Raw genomic sequence first — 21,505 nt, 5'->3', positions numbered from 1 at the left:
GATTCTCCAGTTGAAGCTCTACTTCCTATATAAACCCCAGTCTGTAATTTACTAAAGTAGACCTTCCATTTTCCTCCATATACTATTAAGTATATGACCAACTGTCACCCTACTAATGTTTAATACACTAGTCCATGTGACTGGTTGTACTTCAAACTGTACTGTTAAATGACTAGTAACTGCTTTGCTGTTCTGGGTGGATGTCATGACATCCTCCCAGGATCGCACCTTGCGCACGTCCAACAGGTCAAACTGCGGCACTCACATTCACCCACTGTGTTCACTAGACATAGCGGATGACAAATCAGTGCACCGGGCTGCTGCAGGTACCGTGTGATTGCTGTGGCCAGTCACAGCAGATTATATGACAATTGTACACAATGGATGGCTTCAATTTATGCCATTAATTTTGTACTATTGTGGTGATCTCTGTGATTGGTCACAGTGATCACATGGTACAGACACTGCCAATCATAGCCCTTCTGTACCATATGATTAGTTGTGGCCATTCACAGCTGATCACAATAGTATACTTAATGAATGGAATTAATGAATGTTAATGAATGTATTTCATTCAGAAAAAAATGGTTGTTTATGACAATGACATTCAGTGTTATTTGCAATTGTGGGGTGTAAAAAAAAAAAACAAACTAATCACCTCCCCAGAGTACCAGAGTAGTACAGTGTTACTGTCATAACACTGTATTGCTCTGGTCATAGTATGTAAGTTAAAAAAGAAAACAAATATTTTAAACAATTGAAAAAAAAGATTATTATTATTTATTTATTTATTTTACATACTGTCACTAGTCAGTGTCCCTGATTACTGCCACACCATTATATGATGACACTGTACTGCACTGGTGATAGTATGTACCAAAAATTTGAAGAAAAACACTAAATTTTTTTATTTTCCAAAAAATTGTGACAAAAAATAACAACTTGTCATGCCTTTTAATAAATACCTTGGACTGTCTACTTTCCAAAAATGGCTTATTTTGGGGATATTTGTACTGTCCTGGCATTTTGGCAACTTTCATACAGATTAAATAGTATACACTGATTTTGGTTATTTTCAATAAAGAAATGTAGCAATATTTACATTTTGGCCTAAATTTATAAAGAAAAAATATTTATTTACAAAAATATTTAACAGAAAGTAAGAAAAACAAATTGTTTTCAAAATTTTCAGGCTTTTTTTTATATATTTATTAAGGTTTTAAGAATTAGAAAAGCACAGTGCAGTAAAATAAAGACCAATTAGCAATATAAAAAGGGAGTAAAAAATAAGAGTATATGTATGATGACCAGGTGCATTATAGTGCCTCATGTGTAACAAGGTAGAATACAGTACAACATTTTCAACAAAATCACCGTAACAAGTTTTCTCGCATGGAACAGGGAGAGAAAATAATATAAGGGTTGAATGACTTTTGTCAAAAGAAAGTTGCAAAAAACAAACTACGGTGTCATAATATTTGTAAGCTCATATGTACACAGATCCAAGGTCTAGAACCTGACATCTAAAGTGATATCAAATACGGGGGAAGGGGGTTGGAAAAAAGAGGAGAATGTAGTCAAGTTTTCTGTACTATTGTCACTGACACTTGTATGATACTTAGTTTGAAACTCCTGTTGGCCAATCTGTGCAGATTTTCTGGCTCCTTAAAGCTGACTGTTGCATTAAAAGGCCCAGGTAACTTTGACAAGTGCCAATGGTTTACTGCTAGATACCTTGAGTGCTGGGCCTGTGGCCAACATTAATATGTAATACTCCAGACCTGTATGTCACTTAGTAAAGGAAGAGGCCAGAGAAGTGATTTGGCAGTATGTACAGGCATACCCCACTTTTAAGTACATACTGGGGTTTATTTACTAAAGCTAGAAAGTGCAAAAAATCTAGCTCACTTCTGCATTGAAAACAATGAGCTTCTAAACCCAGCTTGTTCAATTAAGTTTTGGTAATAAAAACTGGAAGCTCATTGGTTTCTATGCAGAAGTTATCCTGATTTTGCACATTCCAGCTTTAGTAAATAAATCCCATTGTGTACTTAAAAGTGGGGTATGCCTGTACCGCTAAATTAGCATGATTTAACATAGCCTCCTTGAAAATGATAAAAAAAAATGTTCTCCAGTACTAGTGCCCACACCACCAAATTCAATTGTATTTTGGAGCATAAAGGCATTGCAGCATTATATTGAGGCATGCAAGTAGTGTAAGTGATACTGAGCTTTTGCTGAGGATTTCATATAGATACCGATTTTGTGGAGAAGTATAATATTCTCATTTTGTTGGACATAATATGCTGGTGTTAACATATTATGTTCTTTGTGTGGACCTGTAAAAATAGAGGGGTACATTATGCATTTGATGGTGGAATAAATATGCTAAGGGATATATTAAAGTGTATGCAAGTGCAAAGGTTTTTTCTTTTCGTTTTTTTATGTTGGTATATTAGTTTAGTGGCTATGAACTTCCTATCAGCTTGAAAACAATCTGGCTATTTTTCAATTACTCTTTTTCTTGCCACCGTCACCTGCCTGCCCTTTGAGAGGACCTAAATGCTTGGAGGTAGAGCAAGGATTTCCAATTGTGTGACTGTAGTGGTTGACTATCACAGTGGTCACATGATTTGAAGCTCCCTGTCGTAAGCATGCATTGGGAGCTGCCCATGACAGCTAACTAACAGCACAGAAAAACTCGCTACCCACAGAATCCAAATATCTTATCAGGCTTGCCCAAGAGAGGAAATCCCCAATCTGGTCTGCAAAAGCTGACCGACTTCTACTCACTATCAGTGGAGTGGACCAGGAGTGTGAACATGACAATACCTCTATCTCCTATCCACTACTCAGTGATAACTCTCAGTCATCCAGTTCTATCTAATCACATAACGCAGTGCTCAATCTGCCTACTCTATCAGTTTTAGAGGAATCCTCTCTTCCAGACTGCCCTACATGCAGTCTTACTAAAAGCAAAAAAGGCCAAACAGGGGAAAGCAATAGTGATTTATCTGGCTACTTTAAATACATTAGCCAACCTGTTTATTCATATGCTATGCCATAGTATGAAATTACTATGTCCCTGATTTACTAAACTGCAAAGATCAAAAGTCTGCATGTGATAAAAAAATGCATGACTTTCTATGCACATTTGCATTTGATTTGGGGAAGTTTTGTACAGGAAACTGACTGTGTGCACATGCTTTCATTTGCTGAAAGACCAGAAATTAAAAGAGCTTTCTAAGTGGAGGATGGGCAGATGACTGAAAGGTCCACATTCTCCATTAGATCCATTTTCACTGATAAAAGTGATAGCACAGCTGTTATTAAAGAAGAATGGCAAAAAGGGCACTTTTGATGAGTGCCTGTGGCAAGTTGTGCACACATATTAATCATGCAGAACCAGAAGATTATGACTACTGTGTAATGGGTGGGCAGAGGGCTTTGAATTTCAAATTGGATAGTCAGTTATTTGCACAAGGGACACTTCATAATAAATATATATATATATATATTTAAATTATTATAGCTAAACCTTCTTACATAAATTTCAATGATAATTTATCCAATAGTAAATTTACGTGGGAAAATATGCAAAACTAATCATGCCTAAATGATTCTTAAACATCTATATTAAGACTTCTCACTTCTTAGCAGGTAAATATCACCTGCTTTCAATCAGAACTGAGCTGTTTCAATTTCTCACTTAAATCCCCACTTTAGCACATGGAAAAAAATTGAAGAAATAGCCAGAAAATGTGTATGGCACATTCCTAATTAGAATATACACATTTGCATCTATTTTGCATGTGTGAAACAAGTTTCTTTAGACATGTTCAGTATGCTACAAAATGACTGTATCAAGTTTGGTTGAAAACAAAGCTATGTCAAAATAATAGGTGTAAACTCATTTTACCTTTTAAGTAAATTGAGCTGATGATGCTTTTTCTGGATATTCGGGAAAACACTTATTCTTAATTCTTAGGGTTATTTCTTGCTTCAACCTAATTGAAGACAATTGATGACATATGTATTCTGGTGTGATTTTTATGTTTTTTGCTGCAATCTAGATAAGTCCCATACAGAAAAAATGCAACATGTTCTACTTTTGTTGACTGGACTGGAATACACCATACTGGTGTAAACACATTGGAATCTATGTTAACAGCTTGCCAACCAGTGCACAATGATACACGTCGGCACAATGGCACAGCTGCGCAAATGGGCGTACAGGTACATCCCCTTTAAGACGCGGCATTGTGGGCACACGCATGCCCGCCGCATGCTCCGTGAACGTGCCTGTGGGACCCGCGGACTCGATGTCCACTGGTGTCCCGCGATCATGTCACGGAGTGGCAGAACGGGTAGGTGCCTATGTAAACAAGGCATTTCCCTGCTTTGCCTTGTAAAATGACAGAGATCTACTGCTCCCTGTCATCGGGGGCAGTGATCGCTGTCATGTCCTAGGTAGCCCATACCCCCCCCACACTTAGAACACATCCCTAGGACACACTTAACCCCTTGATCACCCCCTAGTGTTTAACCCCTTCCCTGCCATTGCCATTTACACAGTAATCAGTGCATTTTAATAGCACTGATCGTTGTATAAATGACAACGGTCACAAAATAGTGTCAAAAGTGTCTGATGTGTCTGCCATAATGTCGCAGTTACAATACAAATCGCTGATCGCTGTCATTACTATTAAAAAAATTAATAATAAAAATGCCATAAAACAATCCCCTATTTTGTAAATGCTATAACTTTTGCGCAAACCAATCAATATAAGCTTATTGCGATTCTTTTTTTACTAAAAATATGTAGAAGACTACATATCGGCCTAAACTGAGGAAAAAATTAGTTTTTTATATATATTTTTGGGAATATTTATTATAGCAAAAAGTAAAAAATATTGCTTTTTTTCAAAATGTCTCTTTTTTTGTTTATAGCGCAAAAAATAAAAACGGTTGAGGTGATCAAATACCACCAAAAGAAAGCTCTATTTGTGGGAAAAAAGGACATCAATTTTATTTGGGTGCAACGTTGCACAACCGCGCAATTTTCAGTTAAAGCGATGCAGTGCCGTATCGCAAAAAAGTGCTCTGGTCAGGAAGGGGGTAAATTCTTCCGGGGCTGAAGTGGTTAAACACTGTCCAATTGTTTTGATGCAGAATAAAAATGCACTATACTGCACCTGTTATGAACCAGCCCTTAGTATACTCAAATGGTGCCTCCCTTCGAGGAAATGCTTTCTTGTGTGGCACACAGAGGCGGCTCTAGGCTTTGTGAGGCCTTAGGCAAATCTTAGACATGAGGCCCTACTCACGCCCATTATGGGAAAAATAATTCAAACATTTTCCTGGCCCCCACCCCTAGCAATTTCGCTTCCCATCCCAACATCCCAAAAAACAAATGAACATAAACTTATCTAAAAAAAACTTTAATAATATAAACATAAAGATCTAGTTCACACTCACTGATTGCTCCAGGCTCACTGATTGGTTTCTAGAGGTCACTACACATCATTACTGCTTACTAATTGGTTGCTAGAAGCTACTGCACATTATTACAGCTCACTGATGGATTGCTAGAGGTTACTGCACCTTTACTACCGCTCACTGATGGGTTGCTAGAGGTTACTGCACATCATTACAGCTTACTCATTGGTTGCTAGAGGTTACTGCATGTCATTACCGCTTACTCATTGGTTGCTAGAGGTTACTGCACATTATTACCTCTAAACTGAAGGGTTGATATAGGTTACTGCACATTATTACTGCTCACTGATTGGTTGCTATGGGTTACTACTTATCATTATCACTCACTGTTTGCTCACTGGGTGGCAGGGCAGTATTAAGGTGTTTGATGCAACTGTTGGGGTACAGTTGGTTGGATGACAGGATGCAGTTTGGAGTGATGGTGGCAGTATTGGGGAGAGGCTGAGATAACATCTCCCCTATAATGATAGGGGGTAGGGTGATAGGATGCCAGAGGTGGGGTACAGGAGGGATGAGGATGATAATGACAGGAGGTAGGGTGGTAGTATGCCAGAGGTGGGGTACAGGGATGATGGGTATGTTGATAACAATAGGTGCGCTGGTAGGATGTCAGCAGTGGGGTACAGGGGGATGATGATGAGGTGGGGTGGTAGGCAGCTGACAGTGGGGTACAGGGGATGAAGAGAATGATGATGATAACGGGGGTAGGGTGGTGGATGCTAGAGGTGGGGTACGTGGGGGATAAAGATAAGGATGATAACAGGGGTAGGGTGGTGGATGCTAGAGGTGGGTTACATAGGGATGACAGGAGGCAGGGTGGTAGGATGTCAGGGTTGGGGTACGAGGGGGACGGGGGGGATGATGACGGCAGGGGGTGGGGTGGTAGGAAGCTGGCAGTGGAGTACCAGGAGGGATTAAGATGAGATTGACGGTAGGGGGTGGAGTGGTAGGAAGCTGGCAGTGGAGTACCAGGAGGGATTAAGATGAGAATGGTGACAGGGGGTGGGGTGGTAGGCTGCCAGAGGTGGGATACAGAGAGATGATGGGGATGTTCAAGAGTGGGATGTCGGCAGTGGGGTACAGGGGAGGGGGGGTGATGATGATGACGTGGGGTGGTAGGCAGCTGACAGTGGGATACAGGGGGGAGATGATGATGATGTGGGGTGGTAGGCAGCTGACAGTGGGGTACAGGGGGGATGATGATGATGTGGGGTGGTAGGCAGCTGACAGTGGGGTACAGGGGGGATGATGATGACGTGGGGTGGTAAGCAGCTGAAAGTGGGGTACAGGGGGGGATGATGATGAGGTGGGGTGGTAGGCAGCTGACAGTGGGGTACAACAGGGGTAGGGTGGTGGATGCTAGAGGTGGGGTACATGGTGATGATAATGACAGGGGATGATGATGAGAGGAAGTGAGGTGGTAGTCAGCTGGCAGTGGGGTACAGCAGAGATGATGGTAGGGTGGTGGGATGCCAGGAACAGGGGGATTAGGATGAGGATGGAGATGATGACAGGGGTAAGTTGGTAGGAAGCTGACAGTGGGAAGTATTACAGGAGGTAGGATGCCAGGAACAGGGGGATGAGGAGGATAATGATGATAGCATGGGGTCAGTAGGTGGCATCATATGCCGGATTGCATGCATATCATCACTCAGGGCAGTGTGTGTGAGGTCACAGGGGGCAGGGCAGAAGGCAGCGGTAATTCTTGGGAAGCCCTCAGTCAGGAGGTGACGTCACGGGTCGGGATGTGTCAGTGTCGGGCACGGGAAGGACTGTACCTTTAAGGCTGTTAGTTGCAGACTGGCTCCTGGATGATCGCTGGGCTTCAGCTCTGACAGGTCCTCCTCCATTTCAGATCATCCACCCTGCAAAGGAGATCGGGGAGTCGGGGGAGCTGCTCAGCTACTGCAGGCATTATCCAAGCTCTGCACATAGCCGGAGTCAGAGATCCGCGGTGCACGGCAGGAGGGAGGAGCTGGGGGAGAGGAGTACATGGTTCCACCCACTGACCCTCCGACCTCGGGCAGTGGTGAGTGACAGTCTGTCCCTGGGTGGGGAAAACGAGTTGCGGCCCTGGACGCAAGACGGAGACACGGACGGGGGGACATTCCTTGCATCTCCCACACATGCGTTAGGCATATTAGGCGGCCGCGAGGCCCCTGGGATTGCGAGGCCTTAGGCGGCCGCCTTATTTGCCTAATTAGAGAGCCGCCTCTGGTGGCACACTTTGCATATATTGTAGTCTAACAGATCTTGTCTTAGCACAGCTGCCACATTTGGGAGTTGAATCATGTTCATGTATCTGAATGATGAGGATTGTGTGTGGTGATGCCATTATATTTTATTTAGTATTTTTTTGAATCATTTAACTACTTGCCGACCGCCTGCTGCAGTTGTACTGCGGCAAGGTGACTTGGCTGTGTGAATCAACGTACCTGTACGATGTTTTGTGCATTAGCCCGTGTGGGCGCAGCCACCCATGACCATTCCCCATAGAGCCAGAATGGGGACCTGCCTATGTAAACAAGGCAGATTGCTGTTCTGACAGGGGAGGACACAGAGATCTTGTCTTCCTGCTAAGCAGGAATATGGATCTCTGTGTTGTTCCAGTCAGTCCATCCCCCACACAGTTAGAAAACACTCCCAGGGAACACACTTAACCCCTTCATTGCCCCTGGTGTTAACCCCTTCCCTGTTAGTGCATTTTTTTAGCACTGATCACTGTAATAATGTCACTGGTTCCCAAAAAAGGGTCAGTTAGTGTCAGATTTGTCTGCCGCAATGTCACAGCCCTGATAAAAATCGCTGATCGCCGTCATTACTAGTAAAAAAAAATACAAAATTCCATAAAAATATCCCATAGTTTGTAGACGCTATATTTTTTTTTTTACCAAAAATACGTAGCAGAATACATATTGGCCTTAACTGATGAAGAAATTTGTTTTATAACAGAAAGTAAAACATATTGGGTTTTTTTCAAAATTGTTGCTCTGTTTTTGTTTATAGCACAATAAAAACTGCAGCGGTGATCAAATATCACCAAAAGTGAGCTCTATTTGTGGGAAAAGGACATCAATTTTATTTGTGTACAGTTCGGCACGGCCGCGCAATTGTCCGTTTAAGTAACGCAGTGCCATATCGCAAAAATTAAGCGGGTCAGGAAGGGGATAAAACCTTTTGGTCCTTAAGTGGTTAAAGTAACATTAAAGGTTCAGATTTTTTTTCTTTTTAAATAACAAACATGTCATACTTACCTGTTCTGTGCAGTGGTTTTTCATAGAGCAGCCCTGATCCTCCTCTTCTCGGGTCCCCCACCATCACTCTTGACTCTTTCCCCTTGACCAGCACCCCCAATAGCAAGCCGCTTGCTATGGGGGCACTGGAGCATGCTTGCTCTCAAGCCCAGCTCTATGAATCCATAAGACACATAGGCTAGGCTCCACCCCCGCTCTTTCCTCATTGGCTCGACGGGTGTGATTGACAGCAGTGGAAGCCAATGGTGCCCGCTGCTGTCTCAGCCAATGAGGAGAGGGAGTCCCGGGACAGTCAAGGCTCTCATTCACATTTCTGGATCGAGAGGGGGCTCAGTTAGGTATTAGGGGGCTGTGGGGTGAAGCAGCACACAGAAAGTTTTTTTTACCTTCATGCATAGATTGCACCCTTTAAAACCACTTTAACCGCTTGTGGGCCGTATACTGTACATATATGGCAGCAATGCGACTCTCCTGCGCAGGATCACACACCTAATACATGATCCTGCACTTCTGGGTCTAGGGCATCCATGTGTGCCATCGGTGACCCACTGCCGCTGTGATTAGACACAGCAGGAGCTGATCTGCGGGTACTGTGGACTCGATGTCTGCTGGTACCCGCCGATCATTAGGCAGAGAGCAAGAACAGCAATCTGCCTATGTAAACAAGACAGATTGCCATTCTGTCAGTGAGGAAGGCATTGATCCTGTATTCCTGCAAAGCAGGAACGTGAATCAATGCCTTCCTATAGTAAAAGCAGCACACACACAGTGAGGAAGCGCATGTTAGGAACACATTTAACCCTTTGATAGCCCCTGATGTTAACCCCTTCCCTGCCAGTGTCATTAGTACAGTGTGTATTTTTGCACTGATCACTGTATTAGTGTTACTGGTCCCCAAAACATGTCAAAAGTGTCAGTTAGTGTCCTGATTTGTCTGCCACAGTATCGCAGTGCTGCTATAAGTCACTGATCGCCGCCATTACTAGTAAAAGATAGATAAAAATTCCATAAATATATCCCATAGTTTGTAGATGCTATCATTTTTGTGCAAACCAATCAATATACGCTTACTGGGAATTTTTTTTTACCAAAAATATGTAGCAGAATACATTTTGGCCTAAATTGATGAAGACATTAGATTTTTTACATTTTGTTCTATTGGATATGTTTTATAGCATAAAGTAAACATTGTTGGTTTTTTTTTCAAAATTGTTGTTTTTTTTTTTGTCTATAGTGCAAAAAATAAAAACTGCAGAGGTGATCAAATACCACCAAAAGAAAGCTATATTTGTGGGAAAAAAAGGACATCAATTTTATTTGGGCATAGCCTCACACGACCATGCAATTGTCAGTTAAAATAACGCAGAGCCGTATCACAAAAAATGGCCTGGTCATGAAGGGGGGTAAATCTTCTGGGGGTCAAGTGGTTTAACAGAGTAGCAGAAACATTGTCTAGACAATAAAGTATTCTTTACAATCCTATTTTAGCATATATAGCATGTAGATTCAGAAAGGTTTGCCATCATATACAACACACTTTGCAAACAAACATGTCCTTTTTCTATACCCACTGATTGCTGCAAAAAAGAATTCCTATTTCACAAGAGTGTACCCCCAATCTTTTTGGAATGTTGCAGCTATAATAGTGTTATTTTACTGAATGTGTGTTATGCAGTATGTGATGGTGATAGTTGATGGAGCAAGGGGTGTTACTATGCTGATGGTGGTGGTGATAAAATTCTGGAGGGTGTGTACACAAGACAGCATACATCGAAATTTTGGGGATTCTATAGTAACTGACTGCCATGCATTTACTCTAAGATTGCTTTGTGATGTGAGCTAGTGCCTCAACTGTATTGAAAGTTAAACTATTCCAAGGGAGATTAATAGTTTTTGATAATGTTTATTCAACTATATTATGGTTTATTACTTTGAATTGATGAGAATATATAATGAGGCAGTATTTTTCTATTTCATTGCGGGACAGATTACAGCTAGTAAATACTAATAAATGAATGAATAAATGCAAAAAATTCAAATACTTTATAACTCATACAGTACCATGTTGCTGACATCTGGGTTCAATTAGAGCTTTTAATAATGAATATACTTCACAGTGATGGTCACCCACAGAGAAGCTTTTAATTAAAGTTCAAATCAAATCTATTTTTGAATGTTGGTTGGGAAAATTATACATTGGAAATGCAGAAAACACTCTTAAAATAGTGCAATATGTAATTATAATTGCTGTAGCTCAGAAGTGATGATATAAAAAGAAACTTTTAATAGGTTTTCAAATTCATACAATTTAGTTTGAACAGGAAAACTTCAATCTTTTAGCACATATTTAACATGTAAATGCCTATTAATAAACAAAATATACATAAATTGTATGAAAAAAATGTGAGGACTTGAAAACGGAATATGTATTATATTCTTAATGTTATTCTACAATAATCTATATCTAGGCACAATAAATAATTCAACTTTATTTCTATGTTTTTACTGTATTTCATTAAATTTTGTTTCTACTTGGAAAAAGTTGTGAGTTTTGTATATACCTCCATTTATCTAATCACTTTTATTTAATGTGTTATTTCCATCCTAAGTGAGAAAGTGCATGTGGTAAAAGCTGGCTTTTAAATCCATGTTTATCAAGATGTTTACAAGTAATATAAGCACTGATCTACTGGTGGTGAAGAAGGCATATGGTGAAATACTTTACTAACAACCTAATCCTCAGCCACTATGAAAAATTGCATTTACTTACGTGATCATTTGACATCATTGTTGCAATCTGGGGATTCATCATTTGACAGAAAATATTTTTATTTATTATACATTTTTTATTTTACTTTTTTCTAAAAGAAAGGTCTGAACCTGAATGATATATTTATCAGAACAAAGGAGAGCAAATAAGAGTCATTGTTATGATTTATTTTGAAGCCCAACTCTGAGCACAATCCTTTCCACATATTTTAAGGACCCAGTAGCACTTTGTCCACTTTACCCAGGCGTTTCCCCTTAAATACCCTTGAGCTACAGAAGGTTATTTCATTTCACTGATGTCTCAGTTCTGCAAATGTATTATATATGCTATATAATTATTTGGGGTCAGATAGAGATTTAATCTGGTAGCAAATTTGAATTCATATATTTTCATTCTCTTGGTGTTTATTGAGAATACATAGTAAAAAAAAAATTGGAACACAAATGTAATTTCCTGTAGCTTTTCCCAGTGCAATGTTTACATAGTTTGAGTTTACACATATATTCACCCCAAAATATAATCAACAAGATCTGCTAATTGAATTTATATTACATTATTGAGACTTTTATATAACAGTGGAGTGGTAAACCTCGAAGTGAACATTTTTGTTATGCTTTAGGAGAGCTTTTTACATTACAATGTGATGTACTCAGGGCAAACAGTTTGCATAAATTGTCAGTGTAACATTAAGATAATATTAATTTGAATTGATTAGCTCACAAGTTTTAATGACGGTGACTTTTGCACAGATTTGCAATTGCTAAAGATTTTAATTACTTACATGGTCATTTGACATCATTATTGCAATCTGGGGATTCATCATTTGGGAGAAAATATTTGTATTTATCATACATTTTATTTATTTTTTTTTTCTTAAAGAAAGGTCTCAATCTGGTTAGTAGAGAAGAGATCCAGACCATAACAGTGAACTGCCTGCAATCAGCCTGCAAAAGACCACTATAGCATCATTTATCTACTGATGTAGGTAGAGGGTCTGCCCAAGCCCACATACTGAGAGGAAGTGCCATGACATCACTGGCAATGTCACTACTCTCCCAATGCAAACAATATGCAGACATATATGGTTTGATTTGCTAAAACTGAAGATGGCTGTTTTGCTTTTTAGTGCCTCCATCTCCCATAAAAGTCAAGCACTGGTAAGAGGAACGCAGAGAGAAGTGATACGTGTCTGCTTCCTGACACTCTGTGATCCTCTCGCTGGTGCTCTCCTCCTGCAAGTGCTTGAAACTAAAGAAAAGCACAACAAAAAAAGCAGCAACCTCTTTGTTAGCTGCAGTATCAGGCAGCCTTGCACCAATAGGACTCTTGTCCCATGTCCCATGGGAAGTCTAATATTGTAAAATAAATTGTGATCATTATTCTTTATTTTATACATTATACAGTAAATTCAGACATAAAACATATATTTAAAAACTTCAAACAAAATAAAATAACAATGAAACAAATCCTCTATGGATTCTCATCAATTTAAAGTGATTTTATAGTCTAGGTTTTTTTGTTTAAAAATAACAAATATGTTTTACTTACCTGCTCCGTGCAGTAGTTTTGCACAGAGCAGCCCTAATCCTCCTCTTCTCAGGTCCCTCGCTAGCGCTCCTGGCCCCTCCCTCCTGGTGAGTGCCCCCACAACAGGCAGCTTGCTATGGGGGCACCCAAGCCGAGCCACTTCTCTATGTGTCCATTCAGACAAGGAGCCGTGGCTCTGCCACAGCCCCACCCCCTCTCTTTCTCCTTATTGGCTCACTGACTTTGATTGACAGCAGTGGGAGGGAGCCAGTGATGGATAGCCGATTTTCTCGTGCAACATTGCTGAATTGAGATGGGGCTCAGGTAAGTATTTGCTGAGCTGAGAGGGGCTGCTGCACACAGAAGGTTTTTAGAATGCATTAGGATATAAAAAAACCTTCTGAATTTAGAATCACTTTAAACATTTAAAAGCTTTAGCAAAATTAGAATAAACATGCATATTTCATTGAGAAGTAAGGACTTCTATGTCTATTGGTCAATTTTTTTCAAAATTATGATATTATATAATAGTTAACTATATTATATTAATTCTTTTCACGTTTTACAGGTATTCTCTTGATGCAAATGACATGAACAATAATTTTTCTGTTGATCCAATTGAAGGAACGATTGCAACAAATGAACTATTGGATCGAGAGAGCACTGCACAATTTAACTTATCAATAATCGCAAGTAAAATTAGTAAGTATACTTTTCACAAAAGGTCTTAATGTAATTATATGTGGGTCAGGTTTATTTCACCATTAAAACATATTGGGGGGTTATTTACTAAAGGAAAATCCACTTTGCACTGCAAGTGCACTTGAAAGTGCACTTGAAAGTAAAGTCGCTGTAGATCCCGAGGGGGGCATGCAAGGAAAATAAAAAACAGCATTTTAGCTTGCACATGATTGGATGATAAAATCAGCAGAGCTTCCACTCATTTCAGATCTACCTCTTAGATTTAGAGCGACTGCACTTCCAAGTGCACTTTCAGTGCAATTTCAAGTGCACTTGCAGTGCAAAGTAGATTTGCCTTTTGTAAATAACCCACATTGTATTAAACTACTTCACTAGCAATTTTTCTGAAACTGCCATGTTTACAAAAATAAAATTTGCATTTCAACAACATGGAAGTAGACAGAATTTTTCATGGAAAACTGTTATGCCCTGTACACACGATAGGATTTTCCGATGGAAAATGTGTGATAGGACCTTGTTGTCGGAAATTCTGACCGTGTGTAGGCTCCATCACACATTTTCCATAGGAATTTCCGACACACAAAGTTTGAGAGCAGGCTATAAAATTTTCCGACAACAAAATCCGTTGTCGGAAATTCTGATCGTGTGTACACAAATCCGACGCACGAAGTGCCACGCATGCTCAGAATAAATTAAGAGAGGAAAGCTATTGGCTACTGCCCTGTTTATAGTCCCGACGTACGTGTTTTACGTCACCGCGTTCAGAACGATCGGATTTTCCGACAACTTTGTGTGACCGTGTGTATGCAAGTCAAGTTTGAGCCAACATCCGTTGGAAAAAATCTATGGATTTTGTTGTCGGAATGTCCGATCAATGTCCGACCGTGTGTACAGGGCATTAGTTGTACATGTTCATCCCAACACTATGGGGGTTATTTATGAAAGACAAATCCACTTTGCACTACAAGTGCAAACTACAAGTGCAAAGTGCACTTGAAATTGCACTGAAAGTGCACTTGGATTTGCAATCACTGTAAATCTGAGGGGTAGATCTGAAATGAGAGGAAGCTCTGCTGATTTTATCATGCAATCATGTGCAAGCTAAAATGCTGTTTTTTATTTTCCTTGCATGTCCCCTTCAGATCTACAGCGACTTTATTTGCAAGTGCACTTGCAGTGCAAAGTGAATTTTCCTTTTGTAAATAACCCCCAATATGTCTGATTGTACCCAAGTTGATTCACTAATCAACTTGGGTACAACCAGCATGTAAAATTTTTAGGAAGTGATTATTGCCAGCGGCTATAATCTCTAGCAATAATCACTGTGTTCTCCCGGTAGGGAGCTCATAGCTCTGCAAGAGGGATTCCCCCATCAACACTGACCGTGTTGATTGGGAAATCAAGTAAATTTCTTCCTGCAACCTGTGTTTGCAGGAAAGAAAATACTATAATTTATGGCCATCTGTAGACTTAGGGCTTGTCTGATAAGTCTCTATCCACAAATGTGAAGGATGAATAATGGTAACTCAGTTTTATTTGTTGTTTAGGTATTGAAAAAAAAAAAAAAAGCAAGCACAAATAATTTTATTTCAACAATTAGAAAACTTTTACTACACTTTGGGATTGATTTACTAAAGGCAAATAGACTGTGCACTTTGCAATTTCAGTTTCACTCGGCAAGGGAGTTTGCCCCAGAGCTTAGTAAATGAGGTGAAACGTCACTTTATAAAGAATACCCAATCACATGCAAGAAAAATAAACTATACAGCATCTTTGCTGGCATATGATTGGATGATGATTTCCCTCATTTAATAAACTCTGGAGCAAATGCTCTTGCAGAGTGCAAGTGTACTTGCAAAGTGCACAGTCTATTTGCCTTTAGTAAATCAACCCCTTTGCACACTGTGCTATACTTTGCATTCCCTACACCATTGTAAATATATACATTTATGCTATTTATTTATTTTTCATATATATTATTCTGTATTGCTGGGACAGCCCACTATTGTGAGCAATTCCTGGCCCTGATCATGTCAAGGCAGAGACAAGAGTGTGAGATCACATGGAATGGTAAAATGCAGGTACACATTAAAATAATGCAGCACTACTTCTTTTAACTACAGTAATGAGCAATTGTTTCTGTAATTCTCATTAACAGAAAAACAGTTGGTCTGTAGGTACAGGAGCTATGGTATTTGGCCTAGAGTGTTTAAATATATATTTGTATGTTTAATTTATGTATTTACTGTATATACTATATATGAATCACAAACAAACTGATAATGCTAAATATAATACATTATTGCTAAATTGCTGCAATATAAATGGTACTTTCATTTATGCAGAATTGATTTAGTTCTTTACATCTTTCTCAGAAATAAGGCAACAACATCTAGGAGATTATTTGCATATACAATAACTGTATTATTAACACATCCCACATCTTACAAATTCTAACAAACATAGACTTGAGCACCCAATGTTCAAAGGCCTGCTTTGCCTGTGTGTCTTGTATTGCTGCAAGGCATCTATGTCCCACATTAAATGCTATTTCATCACATTTGTTTTGGAAAACTACCACTGCAGTTTGCTGTGAACTTTAGAACTTGTTCTACAAAGAGTGCTATGTTACATTTATGTGAGACTTGACACAAATTTCACTTGACAAAAGGATGTAATCCTTCTAAAAACACAGCTGAAAGGCAATTCTAACACAACACTTCCAACTAAATATTAATGCAAAGTTTTGCCTGCGGATGAAGATATTATTGCATGTGTCAGAAGTTTTAGTATGGATTTGCCAAGTGTTTTACTGACACACTTTCTGTTCACAAACCATAGTTGACAGTCACAGAGGGAAATTATTTTCATAAATATAAATTATTCATGATTATGACAGATGGGATCCACTCTTTTTGCAATGCTAGATGTCTGTGGAGGTGTTTTTCATTTGATTTATGTTTAAGAAAGTTGGAAAAAACTGAGTAAGCTAAAAGCTCCTGTAGGCACCTACATTAACTTCAGAGGACAGCTTGTGTTATACTTAATAGTGTTTTTTGTTTTTTTTTGCAAAATTGATCACCTATCAAAAGCAAAATGCATGTCTACACATAGGAAAGATGCTGTTAAGTACCATTATATTTAATGGCATTTATAGAGATTTATTCAGATTAGTGCTTTAGTGCTTGTCCTGAAGAAGCATTCAAGGTATGCTTAATGTGCCACTGTGCCATTGTGAGACAGAAATTCAAAAAACACTAGAGCTAATAGGATTATGCAAACTAACCCCCTAGTGTTTTACAGTTAATCTCATGTGGTGATGTACAGGGATCACTTACAAAGTGTTTGTAAATACTACTCTTGAAGAGGTTAAACCCAAGTCACCAGGGTTAAAAAGGTAGAATGCAAACTTCTGCACCTCTGCATTGCATCTGTTTTAGTATACCTGTGGTTGCATGAAATGCTGGAACACACAATCTTTGGTTATCGCTTACATCATATCACACTACATAAAGGGTGCCTAAACATACATTTATTTGACTAATACTTAATGAAATTGTAAAAAAATGGGTAATAAAAAAATCTTTTAGTGAGACCCTTAAAGAGACCCCATTACCATCTTTAGAAAGGTCTAATAATTACATGGCTGCAGAGTTGTCATAATCAAAGCAGAGATATCAGCCCAACTCATCTCTCAGAAAATAAAAAGCTTCTTGGAATATTGTAGCTCCGAGCTTATGGGTTGGCCACTATATTACTGATTTGTTACTTCTGCTACTAGAAAAGCCTTAAACGTTTGAATGTGAAAGCCATCGTGTGGATTTAATTTATGATCTTTGAAAAAATTGCTGGTAGCACTAGTAACAAACTGATGCCTTGTAAAGCTCCTTGGATTACTAGGCAGTAATATCAGAGGCTTTCAAATATAGATGTTGTCCCATTAGATTACTATATAAAATTGGGTGGTGTTAACAAGAGGAAAGACATAACCATGTTATGGAAGTTCATGGCAATTCATCATCACATCAGCTATGTAAGGAGAGCTTAACACTTTAACCAAATTGTATATCTGTCATCCACAGTGGAAGTTAAAGGTTTAGGATCAAGGACTTTCATATACACGTCAAACCTTAGCAATTAAAAAAAATATGAAACTTTTTTTCTTTTAGGCAATCCACAACTGACCAGTTTGGTACAAATCATTATAAATGTACTGGATGTTAATGAATTTCCCCCTGAGGTGACAGTGCCATATGAGATATCAGCATGTGATAATTCCAAACCAGGACAGGTAAAGTAATCTCTTTTTTCCATACATTAAATTGCACTATTCATATCTGTTTTTTAAAGTCTACCAAAAAAGAGGCATACACTTTTCTGCAGCTAGCCAGCTTCTGTTTGAGATGACTTCTTACCATTTCCTGTCCCAATGATGCCCTGTACTGTATGTTAGGATGTCACTAGGGCAGAAGGTGAGGGGATGACTTCTAAACAGAACACTGGTTACAACATATATAGATTTGCCAAATTTTTAACATTTTCTCCAATCTATATTTTTGCTGGATTTGGGCTTCACGTCATGAGCTTAACCTGATGAATTTGTTGTACATACATGCCTTTGCAGAAGCATGCTTTCTGTGTTATGCACTCACTGTATACATATGCACTACAATGTGAAAATATCTGCTTTGCAAGCTGCGACTGAATAGTCTAATACATAGCTATGCTAACGCCATCATAAATGCAGTCCCGCCATGAAAGAAATCAAATCTGTTTTGGGTATGTCACAGTGTACTGAGTATATAATAACCATTTGAATTGCTAATGTAAATTTTGAAAGAAGATGTAGTCATCATCTGGTTCTCAGTGAATGTTCCACATGATTTGTGCCCTGTTGGAAATGTACATGTACCCCAGCATAAAGTAAAACTTAAACATTATATACAGCACAATAGTTCTTTACTCCTTTTTGAATTCCAGAAGCAACTGCAGCCAAAACTATTTTTTTGGATAATGTGGAGAATGATTAGAATTTTTGTCAAGCCTTTATTGCTCTCAACTTGGGAGAAAAAAGGGAATGAAGGTCAGCATACTACAAATAAAGCAAGTGGATTAAACTTTACCTGCATGACATACCAAGAACGTTTTTGGGCTGTACAAGGCCCCTTCATCAAGGTGACTCATTTTATAAAGGGGTCTTGTGTGCCCTCAAAATATTGTAGGTCTGTTGAAAGTAAATCTTATTCTTCTTGCTTAATTTCTGGTGTGATGACATTTATCAATTGCATATGTCCCCACCATTGCCTGCACCCAGCCAATTGCTGATGACAGTCTTGTGTATGTGCAGTTTGGACTTTTTTACACACCAGGGAGGCCCCCTTAACTTAAGCCAGCCATAGACAGTTGGAATCCCAGACCAGTTCAGCAGGAACTGGTTGAGATTCGAACTGTGTATGGGCAGGCTGAATGTACCCAAGTTGATTGATCGATCAACTTGGGTAGGACCAGCCTGTTGGATTTTACTGTGTTCTCCTGATGGGGACAGCATCCCCTGCCCCCCCTTGCTGGAAGAACACAATGGCTTCATAGGAGCACTGTCTGTGTTGATGGGGGAGTCAAGCTATTTTTTTTTCTGCAACCTATGGTTGCAGAAAAATATTTTGCTCCATTTATGACTAGCCTTACTGTCCTGATAACAGTGGTTACCAGGGCAGAAAATGAGGGGAAAATCTCTCCAGTAGAGATCAAGACAGCAATAAAAACTGAAAGGAGAGCTAATCCTACCCCAATCTATCAAGAAATTAGCCAAGTTTTAACTTGAGTTGCTTCTTATTTTTACATTGCAGTTTTTTTTTAAAAATAAAATCAAATTAGCCAAAAGCATAATGTAAAAAAATCTTAGTACTCATTCAATTTATTTCCTCTGAGACCCACGTCTTAATGTTTGTTACTCTTTTTTTTGTTTTACTCTTTTGATTTTTATCACTTACTATCATATGTATTATATTAAACAATATCACGGAGAAGCAATGATGAAAAAGCACTTTACATTTCACTTCCTTCACTTCCCTTTGTTATCTCACACTGTCTTTGTCTGTTAAAAGCCTACTAAATCTTAGAATAAATATTTGCTATCTTTTGTATAAGCTTGATGTAAGTAGTGTTTACATAAAAAGTAGAGATGTTCTGTAAAGTGTGTATTTTCTGTCTGCTTTCAGATCATCCAAATTATTGGTGCTGCTGACAAGGATATGTCACCTGCAGGGCAGACATTTTCCTTCAGACTGCCACCTGATGGTTCCACGAACCCCAATTTTACCATCCATGACTATAAAAGTAAGGATCTTGATTACATACATTTTCTATTTTCAAATTGTGACATGCATTAGTATTTCAGAAAGCAAACAAATATAGTTGATATATGCCTATACACATTGCTGTCATTTTATTTGTTTTCTGGCTCATTGCAGCTGTTTTATGACAAACATATATTTATTCCACAGGAATTTCTCTCACATATGAAAGCTATATTTGTATTTTAAATAAAAATATGTCTATTGTCTAAGATGCCAGTATTATTTTAGTTAGCTGTTTTATTCCTATATAAATATCTCCAAAAATGTATTTTATGATAATTGGAATTATAGGTTTACACTCTTGAACACTGTACTATGCCTAACCATATCTTCATTATAATTGATCCCAAAATTTGAATAAAATTAGATTCAGATCAAATCTCATTAATTTTGATGTCCTGATTCAATTCTGAATTTCAGTTTTATTTTTGTCATTTTGGAATTCCAAAAGGTTTGTTGGAGAAAGGGATCAAAGACTTATCCTAAAACTTTTTCTACCTTATATTTGTTTCTAATATTTTCTGGATAACCTTAGCTTAACTTCCAATATTACCAGACCCCACCCTTCCATCTTAGTATCCAACGTGGACTTTTTTAAAGAAAATTTTTGGCCCTGGTATTTCATCAAGCAGGGATTTCAGGAGATTTCCATTTCATTTTCTGTACTGTAATACACACTTTTTTGGAACCTTGTTTAAATTTGCATTGGCTTCAATAGCACATCCCGTTTAAAATTTCAGAGGTTTACATATTTTTAAAACGTTTGGGTGAACCACAATGGATAAAGCTTTTTAGAACCTTGATTTATAATTGCCATACATAGGTCATGAAATTGAAATTAACCTCACTTCTTTGTTTAGATACACTTTTTCATTTGTGTGTTTCTAGAGGCAATATATTTGTTCATGACACTTTACTCATATGTGCCTCTAAAGGTTCAGTTACTGTATGTTGGCTCTAAAGTTCTGTGGATTAGTGACACTTCTTGCCAGAGCACACATTAATATGGTGACATTTCATGGTAAGCTAACAAGCATATAATGCTCAAAAAAATTAAGTAGTGTAGCATTGTGTGCCAATATTTCTCCCAAGTTTGATTTTAACCACTTCTGCCGCCCCTCCCGCCATGCTCCGGGTCCTCTTCCATGTTAGGTATGGAGCTGAGTGAGGGGAAGATGGCCCCCACCTGGCTCCATACCATTGCAGGGCAGAAGCGACATCAAAACCACCCATCGCTCTTAAAGCAATACTTTTTTTTTCTCAAACAACATTTTTTTAATTGCATTTTAGTGTAAATATGAGATCTGAGGTCTTTTTGACCCCAGATCTCACATTTAAGAGGTGCTGTCATGCTTTTTTCTTTTACAAGGGATGTTTACATTACTTGTATTAGGAAT

The 21,505-nt window shown here is 38.6% G+C and overlaps 1 protein-coding gene across 12 annotated transcripts in view; it reads left to right on the top strand.

The window, feature by feature from the left end:
- Positions 1-21,505, top strand: part of CDH12 (cadherin 12) — a 1,995,427-nt gene that overhangs the window by 1,952,110 nt on the left and 21,812 nt on the right. For all 12 annotated transcript variants that reach the window (XM_073630873.1, XM_073630871.1, XM_073630869.1 and 9 more), the window contains 3 exons: positions 13,619-13,752; positions 17,922-18,043; positions 19,971-20,088. In XM_073630873.1, coding sequence (XP_073486974.1) covers positions 13,619-13,752; positions 17,922-18,043; positions 19,971-20,088 — 374 coding nt within the window. The remainder of the gene's footprint in view (positions 1-13,618; positions 13,753-17,921; positions 18,044-19,970; positions 20,089-21,505) is intronic.

The sequence above is a fragment of the Aquarana catesbeiana genome, linkage group LG05 (assembly GCF_042186555.1).
Source record: "Aquarana catesbeiana isolate 2022-GZ linkage group LG05, ASM4218655v1, whole genome shotgun sequence".
NCBI classification, from domain to species: Eukaryota; Metazoa; Chordata; class Amphibia; order Anura; family Ranidae; genus Aquarana; species Aquarana catesbeiana.
Note: the sequence above shows the minus strand (reverse complement) of the source record. Positions and strands in the feature narration are given on the sequence as shown.